Raw genomic sequence first — 12,624 nt, 5'->3', positions numbered from 1 at the left:
AATCAATTGGGCTGATCCATCCTGACGACCTTCCAGAACCTGCCATTCAGATCCATCCTGCCAGGTAGCAATGACCTTTCCAGTCTTCCCCGAGCCATCAGTAAAGACGGTGGGCCCTTGCACGGGTTCCTGACTATTTTTGGGCCGCAAAGAAATTTGTGTGGATTTCGCCACCTGCAGTAGGTTGTGGCTAGGCAGATGATAAGTGATCTGCCCTGAAAAGTTTTCCAGAGCACATTGCAGGGATATGCTGTGTGCCAAGCTCCAGTCAAAATCCTCCTGGGATACCGGGAGTATGATCTTTGTGGGATCTGCGCCCATCAATTGCAAACACCGTTGCCGGCATTTGGTTATCAAGCGAGCAAGCAACTCAGCCAATTCAGTTGCCGTCTTCTGTGGCTGATGGGGCAGGAAAACCCATTCCAAGATGTGCAAGAGATCAGACCATTTGTCACTCCATTGGCCAATGATACCTGTGGGATGCGAATCTGGAATGGTAACGAATACAGTGACATCAACGGAGAAATCAATGCGATAAACTTGGCGGGCAGAAACAGCCCGCTGAACCTCCTCCAGCACCTGACGTGCCTCAGGGGTCAATGTGCGAGGTGACTTTAGATCAGAGTCTCCTTTCAACAAATCATACAGAGGAGACAGCTGTGCGTCGGTTAGTCCCAGGTATGGACGTAACCAAGTGATGACACCCATCAACTTCTGGGCATCGTTCAGTGTCTTCACCGAATGCACAAATTGCACCTCCTGGTGTTGGATTGTCCGTTCCAGAATTTTGACCCCCAAATACTTCCAAGGAGGTTGTCGCTGAACCTTTTCTGGAGCCACCTGCAGTCCATGCTCATGCAAAGCATTGAGCAACCGAGGCTGAATCCTCAGCAGCTCATCCTGGGTAGAAGCAGCCACCAAAATGTCGTCCATATAATGATACAGACGTGCACCAGGAAACTGCTTGCGAACTCCAGACAAGGCACGAGCCACATACCACTGACATATGGCAGGGGAATTACGCATCCCCTGGGGCAAGACTTTCCATTGATATCGCTGTGCGGGCTCAGCATTGTCGATTGCTGGCACCGAAAAGGCAAATTTTGGTCTGTCATCGGGATGCAAAGGAATTGTAAAGAAACAATCCTTCAAATCCACGATGAAGATTGGCCAATCTGCAGGAAGCATGGTAGGCGATGGCATGCCTGCCTGCAAAGTTCCCATACTTTCCATCACGGCATTGACCTTTCGGAGGTCTTGTAACAACCTCCATTTTCCAGATTTCTTCTTGATGCAGAAAACAGGAGTGTTCCAGGGACTGGTAGAAGGCTCCAGATGACCCTGGTCCAACTGCTCCTGCACCAAATCCCGAAGGGCGCTCAATTTATCGTGAGGGAGGGGCCACTGGTTCTCCCAAACAGGTGTGTCCACCAGCCACCGTATAGGAGGCGTGGGACACTCTGCGCCCTTCGTCGCAGTGGCCCCCATCAAAAACCCGTCCCGATGCGCACCCCCTATGCAGACAGAACATCCCTTCCCCAGAGGTTAGCAGGAGTAGAAGTAACGTGGCCTAACCCAGGCCGTCTGTCCCTCTGGGTTTGTGATCAGCACAGACTGCTGGCTCACGTAACATCGTGCCGTCCCCCCCAGTCCTGCGACGGATGTCTCCACGGGACTCAGAGGCCAGTCCGGAGGCCAGGTGGCAAGGGAGAGAACCGTGACGTCAGAGCCGCTGTCGAGAAGCCCGCGGAGGTGAATCTCCGATGGCGTCGCACTGGGGATGGACAGAGTACATGACATCTCGGGACGGTCTTTGGTCAGGACAGCGGTCCAGTGAATTTGAGGCGTCCCAGTGGACCCAAAACCGCCGACTCCACGTGACCGGCCAGCTGTCCTGCGAACAGAAGACTTAAAAGGTACAAGTTGAACAAGCTGTGTCCCTTTCGGGATCGTGACGGGGGGGTGGGTGTGGAAACCATTGCACAAATCTGCCCTGTGAAGTCTGCATCAATGAGACCCAGGTGCACAATGATGCCCTGAAGGGTGGCACTAGACCTTCCCATAAGGAAAGCACTCATGCCTTCACCCAAAGGACCAAAAGCATCCAGAGGAACCTTGTGTATTTGACTAGATTCTAACACAACTGTTGCTGCTGTGCAGACATCCACATCTGCTGATCCACGGGTGCTGGCTGCAAGCTGGCTGAGCAAACCTCCATGGGCTCCGGGGTCTGGAGAGGAACTTGTGTCTGGGCACGCTTCCCCTTCGCGCTCCGCTTCCCGTTTCCCGGGCCCGGCAGCGCCTGGCCATTAACATGAACAGTTGCCTTACAGGCGTATGACATATGGTCGGGCCTTCCACACCGGCCACACAAGAACATGGGAAATTTTCCCTTCTGCACTTTCTTTCCCTGTTTGGTGCTGGCCCGAGCAGTCCCCCGCTGTTGTTGCCAGCCCTGCGGCACCGCCCAGACCAGCTGCGCAACAGTAGTCCAGGCAGCCGTCTTTTGAACCGAGGGGCTGAGGTCTGCACAGGCCTCTACCATCTGTGAGACAGTAGCTGTACCAGGAAGAGCCCCTATGACTCTCCTACAGTCTGCGTTACAGTTGCTCCTGGCCAGGTTTGCAAGCACAATTCTCCTCGCCTCAGGATCTGCTAACTGCTCTCCACAGAGGCAGTCAGTCTCCCTGCAAATTTCATGAAAGGCTCATCTACCCCTTGGACAATGGTTGCAAACGGCTGCAGAGGAGCAGCCATTTCCAGGGTCTGAACCAGCGCTGCCAAGCCTAGCGTCTGGCACTGGTCAAGCACAAGGGGATCATATCCAGCTTGCCCCTGAGGATCAACATAATTGCCTGTGCCCAGCAACATATCAGTGCCAACCGCACTCCTGGGATCCTGTGGCCCCCGCGTAGCATTCTTTTGCACTGCGCTGGCTACCAAACGAGCCCACTTGTCCTCAAAAACGTCAAACTGCACAGGGTCAAAAAGAGCATGTGCCACAGAACGGATGTCGGAAGGTGTCAGCATCTCAGCAACAAGCATGCGAAGCGTCTGCATAACTTCAGCAGACCCGACACCATGCTGGGCAACGGTATCACAGACTTCCTTCAGTGTCTTAAATGGTAAAGGTTGATGTGTGTTGTGAGTAACACCCCTAAGCACAGGGAAAGCCTGGGGACCCCTTGTCAAGGTCGCATCACCCGCCGTGTCCCGTCCCGTGGGCTCCACAGGGACAGCAGCAGCCGCCTGACTGTGAGGCAGTGCAGCATCACTTGACACCACGCTCCCCGCAGCATCAGCAGAGCCAGAGGAGCCTCCCCCGCGATCCTGCAGGCGCTGCGAGGAGACAAGAGTCGCACATCTCCTCAGCCTTACCCAGGACCTCCTGCCAAAACCGCCCGTGGTCCCTCGGACGCACGGTCACCTGGCAGGGGGGAAGGGTCCACAGGGCTGATGGAGAGGATCCGCGGCCACGGGAACCCACCGGTCTTCCGCCAGCCGCGTCAGCAGTCGCGCCAAAGGTAAACACCTCAGAGCCCCGCTGTACCGCAACCTCAGCCCCCGCGGCAGGCGGGGAAGGCGGAGCCGAACCAGCCGACAGCTCGGCGGTGCCGCCCGCCGCAGCGCTGGCAGAGGGCACCGAGGCGGACACAGGCTGCGGCGCGGAACGCAGACCCGGCGCGGCGCCCCCGCCCCCGGCGCGGGGAGGGATGGGGCACAGAGAGAGACGCGGTGTGCGGAGTCACGTTATCACGGGCCGACACAAGGCAGTCCGGCACGGCCCAAGGAGCGGCGGAGCCGTGCCGCGGAGCCGCGCAGCGGACACCGCCCCCGCCGGGCGGAGCGCTGGGCCGGGGCCCGAAGGAACAGCGGCCAGCGCCCCGGCTCCGGCGGCTCCCACTGCCGCCGCACGCCCAGCAGGCTGCGCAGGCTCAGGCACGGGAGACGACCTTCCCCCAGAAGATCGAAACGGGCGAACCCGCTCTCGCTGCCCCCAGGGGATATGTGGTAGAAACACCGCAGTTTGGACAAAGTGTTGTCACCGAATCAGACGCAATCAGAGGCGAGGACTGATCCACGGGCCCCTCTTCGCCCCCGAGCGCCGGGAAGGCACAAAGAGAGGGCGATTTCTCCCCCGACTCACCACATCTGCGGCGCGGGGCGGGGCGAGGCGGCCCGGCCGGCCCCGCCGGCTCACTGCGCCTGCAACGCGGAGCGGGGCGAGGCGGCCGAGCCGGCTCCACCGACCGCTCGCTTAAGGCCAGCGGGCTGGGAGCCCGATCCACCTCAGAGGAGGAACCACCTGCCAGCTCACCGTCTCGGGGAGAAGGGGAAGCACCCGCATCCTGCATAAACTCAAAGTCCCCGTCGTCCACGTCCGAGACAGACGGTTCCCCCAAAGAGCTCCGAGAGCTACCAAATTCAGATCCCGGCCAAGCCGCGTCCACTATTTTCCATTGCACCAGCAGTGGTCCAACGTCCACAGAGCAGTCATCAAACAGGGCGTCCATGAGACTGACCCCCAACTGAGACCACACTTCCCGGGACATCACCTCCCTAAAGTCAGAAAAGAACCCCTGCCGCCTTGCCCACAAAAACAGCCTTTCAAAATCACTCCAGGAGACGGAAACACGATTCCTCTCCAGGACATTCCTCCAGAGATCCAACATCAGAGATTCCATCCCGAAACCGATAGAGGTTTCCATCACTAACACAGCAGGCAAAACGCCAAAGAGGAGGGGGGGGTGAGCTCACTCTCACCCGACCTAAGCTGTAGTACACGCCGCCGGCCACCAGATGTCACCAGAGGACACAAGGAAAAACGACGCACCACAGCTTTGGTCACCATGAAGAGACTAATTTATTTTTTCTGACTCCAATCATTTATAGTTCTCAAAAGGTGCAAGTGGATTGGAAGGTGAACGTGCCACCTCTCCAACGACACTGGACAAACTACCAGTCTATCAAATTTCTCCACCTCTATGAAAGAATGCAAAACAATAGGTTGTTTACAGAAAGTTGCGTGAGAAAGTTCTCTACAAGAATGTAAATTCAGAAAGCTTTAGAAAATCCTAAGAAATCAGGGCGACACCCAGGGGCTACCTGACAGGTCCAGCTGATCTTGGAATGTTGAGGGCTGCCTCTCATCAGTCCCTGGAGAACTGGAGCTCTGTGCTTTCCTTCCTATGGAAAAGAACCATCCGTCTTTCCAGGTGCCCACACCCAAAACTCATACTTCTCCTGAAAAATTCCCTATATGCAAGGGTTCTCCCAGACAAAAGCTGGCAGGGCAGACACCTCTGGTTGGCCTGGTCCTCTGGTGGTCACCTCTCATCTCAAGGAAGTCCTGAGGAAAGTATTTGAGCAGGTTTGACTGCTGGAACATCAGTGAGTCTCTCATCCTCTAAAAAACTCAGATGCTCATCTGATCACATGTGTCTTTTCTTTCTCATTGTGTCTTATGCATGAAATACTATTTTCAGCTAAAAAATATTGTTCTTCTCACTCTACCAGTGTTTGCTGGCACAAAACAGCTCGTCTATGTATGGATCCAGGTCACCTGTGTAAGCAAACAGGTTAATAAAGAATCCAGCAGGAATGATTTGTCTCTGCTCCCATCTGTCACATCTCCTCTGGAGCTGGAGGTGCAGCCCCAGCACTCGGGAGGGCTCAGGGGCTCACCAGCTCAGCTCCCACACTGAGAACTTGCAGACCCTGGGCTGCTCTCCTTGGCCCCTGCACGCTCAGCCAGGCTGGGATGGACACTGATGGTTTCTGTGCCAGGCTCTCTGAGCCCAGCCCAGCTCCCTGCAAGCTCTGCCAGCTGCCCTGAGCTCTGTGCAGCACCCAGGGCCTCTCCCCAGCACAGCCCAGCCGGCTCTGGCCCCACAGCTCTGCTCAGCCCAGGCTGCTCTGGCCACTGGCCCCACGGCCTCAGCCCCTGGCCAGGGCACAGCAGCAGCTGCAGCTCAGCCAGGACTCAGCCCCAGCCATGGGGGAAGGGGCTTGGCCAAGGCCAAAGGAGGCTCCCTGGGTGCCCTGCTCCCCTCGGGCTGAGGTGCTGAGAGCTCTGCAGCCCCTGCTGCCATCCCATCTGCCCAGGCCAGCACAAGAGCCCGGCCTTGGGGCCCTCCAGAGCTGCTCCTGCTCCAGGCCCAGGGCCCATCCCAGAGCTGGGGCAGCCACAAAGCTGTGCCCATTGCTGGTCATTGCTGCTCTGATGGGGATGGATCCTCAGCCCCTTGGAGGCTGGTGATGAATTTTTCTACTCCAGAGGCCTCTTCTTTGTTGAGCTCTTCAGTTCAGGAACTCAGTGAAAAAGGCTCATAACTATTTATTTAAAATTCCCAAACAAGAAATGCCGCTGGGGATAATTGAAGTTTTCAATCCTTCTGAGGTTAATTAGACAGATTTCAGAAGTGTATTTAAAGTGAATATACTGTTTTGAAAACTATGCAGAGAGAACTGTTTTGTCCTGTTTTCCTGTTTTTCCTGTTTGTAGTTTGATATCAGCAATGTCCAATTGATATTGACCCCCAGCACCTCTTAATGCAGTCTGAATTAATGTGTAAATCAAGACCCTTCATGGCTGACAATCAATCACACTTTGTCCCCAACCCCTCCCCACCATTTCCCTCATCCAAACCCTGGCACTCAGAGCAGCTGAGGAATGGAGTCACATCCAGGGATGTCCCCAAGGCTCAGGATTGGGGCCAGGTCAGTGAAATCTCTTTATTGCTGATCTGGACGAGGCCATCGAGGGCACCCTCAGTCAGTTCCCAGGTGAGCCCAAGCTGGGTGGGAGTGTGGCTGTGCTGGAGGGCAGGAAGCTCTGCAGAGGGATCTGGACAGGCTGGAGCCATGGGCCCAGGACAATTGGATGAGGTTCACCAAGGCCAAGGGCTGGGTCCTGCCCTGGGCTCACAACCACCCCAAATCCCTGGCTGTGCCCTGCCCCTGATCCCCACAGCCTGTCCTGTTTCCTTCATCCCTGCATTGCCAGGGACTTTCTGGGACAAGGGAGCTCTGCTCTGGGGATGGAGGGAGGTCCAAGCGCCACCACTGGAGTGGGAACCACAACTCATCAGGTTTGTGTCCTTTGGAGGTCAGGAACTGGTGAGACTCAGAGGCACAAAAAGTTTCTCTTCATGGCCAACAGACCATGGTTGAACAGGACACAATTTAATAACAATCACGCTCTTCCCTGAGCTATGTGCAACGTCCCAGCAGTGTCTGATGAGTCCAGCATCCACAATTGATTTCCATATTAAAATTGATTTTAGACAAACGTGGTTCTGTGATAGAAATAAACACAATTAAGTTCCTGTATCAGGATGCTCATCCTGGAGGGGGACCAAAACAGCTCAGAACAATTCCTGATTTGCAAAGCTGTCAGTGGTGGATGGAGAAGGGAGGTCAGGCTGCTTTTGGTGTTGAGGAAATGCTGAAACCAGCCTGACTCATTCCATCTCCTCCTGGCCTGGCTGATCCCCCCTCTTTCCCCTTCCACCCATTGGCTTTTGTCTCCCACCAGGCCTCCCGGTGAAGAGCCTGGCTCTGTGTTCTCCATCCCCTCCTCGCTGGCACTGCCAGGCTGGGATGAGGAGCCCCTCAGCCTTCCCTGCTCTGGGCTGGACAAGCCCAGCTCCCTCAGCCTCTGCTCACAGCCCAAGGGCTCCAGCCCCACCTTGGAGGCCCTTCCCTAACCCTGCTCCAGCTGCCAGACTTCTTTCCTGCCCTGGTGAACCCAACCCAGGCCACAGGGACCTGGATAATCCACATCCTTGATGTCCTGGTCACACAGCCCTGGCCCTTTTCCCCATGTCAGGCTCTGGGGTGGATCCTGTGGAACATCCTTTGGTGGAGGCTGTGGCTCCAGGTGGACCAGGGGGATACCGGGGGACAGGGACCCTGCTGGGCATGAACAGCATTGGACTTGTTGGGAGAAACTGTGAGGGGGAGCTGGGGCAGAGTGACCAACCCAGTGACCTCACACAGCCCTCCTGGGATGTCACACAGCCCCTCTGTGATGTCACAGCCTGCACTGACATGTCACAGCCCATTCTCTAATGTCACACAGCTGGTCTCTGATGTCACAGCCAACTCTGTGATGTCATAGTCTGTTCTGTGATTTCAGACCTCTGTCCTGTGATGTCACAGCCATCTCTGAGAGGTCACAGAGGCAGTTTATGTCATAGCTGCTCGATGACCTCACAAAAACCACTCTGTGATGTCACGGACCATTCTGTCATAGATCACTCATGTGATGTCATAGCCCACTCTGTGACCTCATGTTACCAGATGATAAATTGTCTCCACCAGGTGAGCTGACACCTGGAGCTTGTTCTCCAAAACCCCAGGCCTATGGAAACCACACAATGCCCATTGTGTCAGAAGGGGAACTGGAAGTTCACCAGCCTCAGTGTCCTGCCAGCTCAGCCAGGCCCATTGGAACATTGGGGTCCACGACCACCAGGCACCACCAGAGAGACCCCCAGGACAGAAGAACACATGGGTAAAGGGGAGGGGAAATATGTTAATGATTCTGGGGAAATGATTATCAGATGTGTGTTTAGTCCAGGACAATCAGTGAATATGTGTGCAAAATACAGAATATGAACTGAAACTTTCCTGCACTCAGCATGCTCGGCTTTGGGAGGAGCTATCCCCCGTGCACCCAGCTGAATAAAGAATGCTGCTTCTTAATGCTGCATTGGTGTGAAGGAGTTTTCTGTTTTACCGAATTTTTGGTAACACTCCCATGCCCAAGGAAAGCTCTGTCTCCTGCTGCTCACAAACAGAGAAGGGCTGGTGGCAGATGTGGGGTTCGTTGGCTGCCTGGGGCACAGTGACCATGAAATAATCAAGTTTTCAATGTTCAGTGAAAGAAGGAGGGGCAGCAACAAAACTTCCATACTGGAATTAGGAAGGGCAGACTTTGGCCTATTTAGGATGCTGATTTGGGAAGTACTGAATCAGGTACTGATTTTTTAATGGGAAACAGCCCTTAAAAACAAAGGGGTCGAGGAAGGAGGGACACATTTTCAGAAAGTAATCTTAAGGGGGAAGGAGCAGCCTGTCCCTGTGTGGCCAAAGATGAGCTGGTGAGGAAAATGACTGCCCTGACTGCCCTTGGAGCTTTTGTGGGAACTTAAGGGAAAAAAGAGGGTGTATTAACTTTGGACAGAAGGTCAGGCAACTTAGCAAGTGTTTAAGGATGTTGTTAGGCCATGCAGAAAGAAAAGCTGAGAGGTGAAATCTCAATTAGAGCTTAACCTGGCCACTTCTGTGAAAAAAAGTTAGAAAATGTTTCTATAAATAAATTAATAGCAAAAGGTGAGATAAGGAGAACCCAAATTCTTTATTGGATGCCGTGGACAATATAGTAACTTAAGATAGGGAAAAGTCTAAGCTACTTAACACCTTGTCCCAATTGTCTCAATTTTAATATATGGACAGGTTGTCCTCAGGACAAGTGTTCTCCTGAGCTGTTAGATGGACACAGGGATCCATCCTAGGGGCAAGAGGGAGCTGGTGGATGAGCTCCCCAAGCTGCTCTCCATCATTTACCATCAGTCTTGGCTCACCAGGGAGGTCCCAGAGCACTGGAGGTGCCAGTGTGAGCCCATCCCCAAGAAGGGCTGGAAGGAGGATCTGGGGAACTCCAGGCCTGTCAGCCTGACCTCGGTGCCCAGCAAGGTTCTGGAACAGATCACCCTGAGTGCCATCACAGGGCACCCACAGGATGGCCGAGGGGTCAGAGCCAGCCAGCGTGGATTTCAATGTCTGCATTGATGGTCTGGATGAGGGGTCTGAGTCCAGCATCAGCAAATTTGCAGATGACACCAAGCTGGGTGTGGGAGTGGATCTGCTGGAAGGCAGGAGGGGTCTGCACAGGGCCCTGGACAGGCTGGATCTAGGGCCCAGATCCAACAAGGTGAGGTTTAAAAAGTCCAGGTGCCAGGTCCTGCACTCTGGCCACAACAACCCCTGCAGCGCTACAGGCTGGGGACAGAGTGTCTGGACAGCAGCCAGGCAGAAAGGGACCTGCAGGGACTGATGGACAGCAGGCTGGACATGAGCCAGCAGTGTGCCCAGGTGGCCAAGAAGGCCAATGGCTCCTGGCCTGGATCAGGAATGGTGTAGCCAGCAGGTGCAGGGCAGTGATTCTTTCCCTGTGATCAGCACTCGTTGGGCAGCACCTCGAGTGCTGTGTCCAGTTCTGGGCCGCCCAATTTAGGAAGGACATGGAGGGGCTGGAGCGTGTCCGGAGAAGGGCAACAAGGCTGGTGAGGGGTCTGGAGCACAAGTCTTGTGAGGAGCAGCGGAGGGAGCTGGGGTTGTTTATCCTGGAGAAGAGGAGGCTCAGGAGACACAAGGCGGTGTCAGGGCACAGGCTGGACTTGATGATCTCCAAGGTCTTTTCCAGCCTTGCTGATTCTGGGATTCTGTGAAACCACCCTGGGAGCAGTTGCAGGAGGAGCCCTGGGCCTCTTCTCCAGCAGCTCCAGCAGCCCAGGTCCCTCAGCTTCTCCTCACAGCCCCAAAGCCCATCCTGTCAGTCCTGCAGAGCCTCTGCAGCCCCTCCTCACTGCCCAGAACAGGCAGCCCCACAGCCAGACACAGCAGCCCAGATGTGCCCCCCTGGCCTGGGCTGCCTCTGGCAAGGGAGCAGCACAAGGCACTGCAGGAGCCTGCAGACAATTCCTGCAGCACTTGTGGGTTGATCCTGCTCCCCAAGGGCTGTTCCCATGGTGCCAAGTCAGGAACTGGGATGGGGAGTGGGGCCAGAGAGGAAAGGGCAAACAGGGATGGGCTGTGTGCAGGGGAGGGAACAGGGGTGGGCAATGGGAAGAAATATGTACAAGGGAAGGAAAAAGAAAGCAAAGGTGAAGCCAAGGAAATACTCAGGGCAGTCTGGGGGTGGCTGCCAGGCAGCCCTGGCTCTGAGCAACAGCATCTGCAGTGGGACAGGAAACTCCCAGCTGATGGGAACAAACTTTCTGGCTGGCTGCAGAGGCCAGGACAAAGCTGAGTGGTTTCCCTGGCTTTCCCCAGCCCTTCCTGGCCCCCGGGGCTGATGGCATTTGTGCTCCCTCAGGTTCATGTCCCCACAGCAGCAGCATGGGGGTGCTCCCGCCTGCTGTGTGCAATGCAAACAGGGGCTCCTGAGCCAGCGCTGCCGTGGCTGTGCCTGCAAGGATGCGGCACCTGTGTGAGCTGGGGGAGAGGCCAGGGCTGCAGAGGGGGGATGTTGTTGGCAGCTCCATCAGGACGCTCTGGGACGCTGCCCTGGGCTGTCCAGCGCACTGGGGATGGATCAGCCCCTGCTCTGCTGCTCCTTCCCGTCTCCCCCAGGGCCCTTGCAGAGCACCAGCCATGCTGTTTGCCCCCAGCCTGCCCACGGCCAGCCTGGGGCTGCTCACGGGGGTTTTCTGTGCTGAGCATTGGCCTGGCCGTGTTCTTGAGAGAGCCTGGGCAAGGAGCCTGGAGCCCCCAGGCCCTGGCCTGAGGCGTCAGCGCTGCCCCAGCAGTGCCCATGGGCTGTCCCTGCTGCAGCCCCGGCACTGCCACCCCCAGGACTGTGCCCGGCCCCGAGAGCACTCAGGCCCTGCAGCAACACCAGGGCCACCAGGGCAGCGGGGCAGGGCCACGGGAGCAGCACTGGCAACACCAAATGCTGCTGCTGCTGGGCACAGCTGCTGTGCCAGCACTGATCTGCCCCCAGCTCTGCACACAGACATTGCTGCTGCAGCTCCAGAGAAGGCAACAAAAGGGCATCTCTGCAGAAAACTTTGCTGGGACATCCTTGAATTCCTTTAAAGCCACCATGAGCACAACCCCTCATTGGCACAGTCTGTGGACACGGGGTGGTGTAAAGAAACAAAAGGAGAAATGGCAAAATCAATGGCATTTCCTTGTGGTCAATATTAAAAAATAAGGCAAAGTAAAAAAACACACCCACTACCAAGCCAACAAGAAGTATCAAAAATTACTTTTATTTCAAGTGATTTGCAGAAATATGCCAGCGGTTTAATGTCCCTGAAAGCATCCAGTCATCAGTGTCCACACTGCAGCCTTGAGCTCCTGGTTCCTCAGGCTGTAGATGAGGGGGTTCAGGGCTGGAGGCACCACCGAGTACAGAACTGACAGGGCCAGATCCAGGGATGGGGAGGACATGGAGGGGGGCTTCAGATGAGCAAACATGACAGTGCTGAGGAACAGAGAGACCACGGCCAGGTGAGGGAGGCAGGTGGAAAAGGCTTTGTGCCGTCCCTGCTCAGAGGGGATCCTCAGCACAGCCCTGAAGATCTGCACATAGGAGAAAACAATGAACACAAAACAGCCAAATGCTGCACACACACTAACAGCAATGAGCCCAAGTTCCCTCAGGTAGGATTTGGAGCAGGAGAGCTTGAGGATGTGTGGGATTTCACAGAAGAACTGGCCCAGGACATTGCCATGGCACAGGGGCAGGGAAAATGTATTGGCCGTGTGCAGCAGTGAATAGAGAAAGGCACTGGCCCAGGCAGCTGCTGCCATGTGGACACAAGCTCTGCTGCCCAGGAGGGTCCCATAGTGCAGGGGATTGCAGATGGACACGTAGCGGTCGTAGCACAT

General features: G+C 55.6%; 1 protein-coding gene across 1 annotated transcript; it reads right to left on the bottom strand.

Annotated features, from left to right (window-relative positions):
* Nucleotides 1-12,036: 12,036 nt before the first annotated feature.
* On the bottom strand, nucleotides 12,037-12,624 carry LOC137463961 (olfactory receptor 14J1-like). The gene has a single exon (XM_068175303.1). The coding sequence runs from the start codon at nucleotides 12,622-12,624 to the stop codon at nucleotides 12,037-12,039; it is 588 nt and encodes a 195-aa protein (XP_068031404.1).

This window comes from Anomalospiza imberbis, chromosome 32 (assembly GCF_031753505.1).
Source record: "Anomalospiza imberbis isolate Cuckoo-Finch-1a 21T00152 chromosome 32, ASM3175350v1, whole genome shotgun sequence".
Classification (NCBI taxonomy): domain Eukaryota; kingdom Metazoa; phylum Chordata; class Aves; order Passeriformes; family Viduidae; genus Anomalospiza; species Anomalospiza imberbis.
This window is presented reverse-complemented; position numbering and strand designations above follow the sequence as displayed.

Bases quoted from the DNA above. Each gene is read 5' to 3' on its own strand.
- LOC137463961 (XM_068175303.1), bottom strand. From the start codon at position 12,624: ATGTGCTACGACCGCTACGTGTCCATCTGCAATCCCCTGCACTATGGG.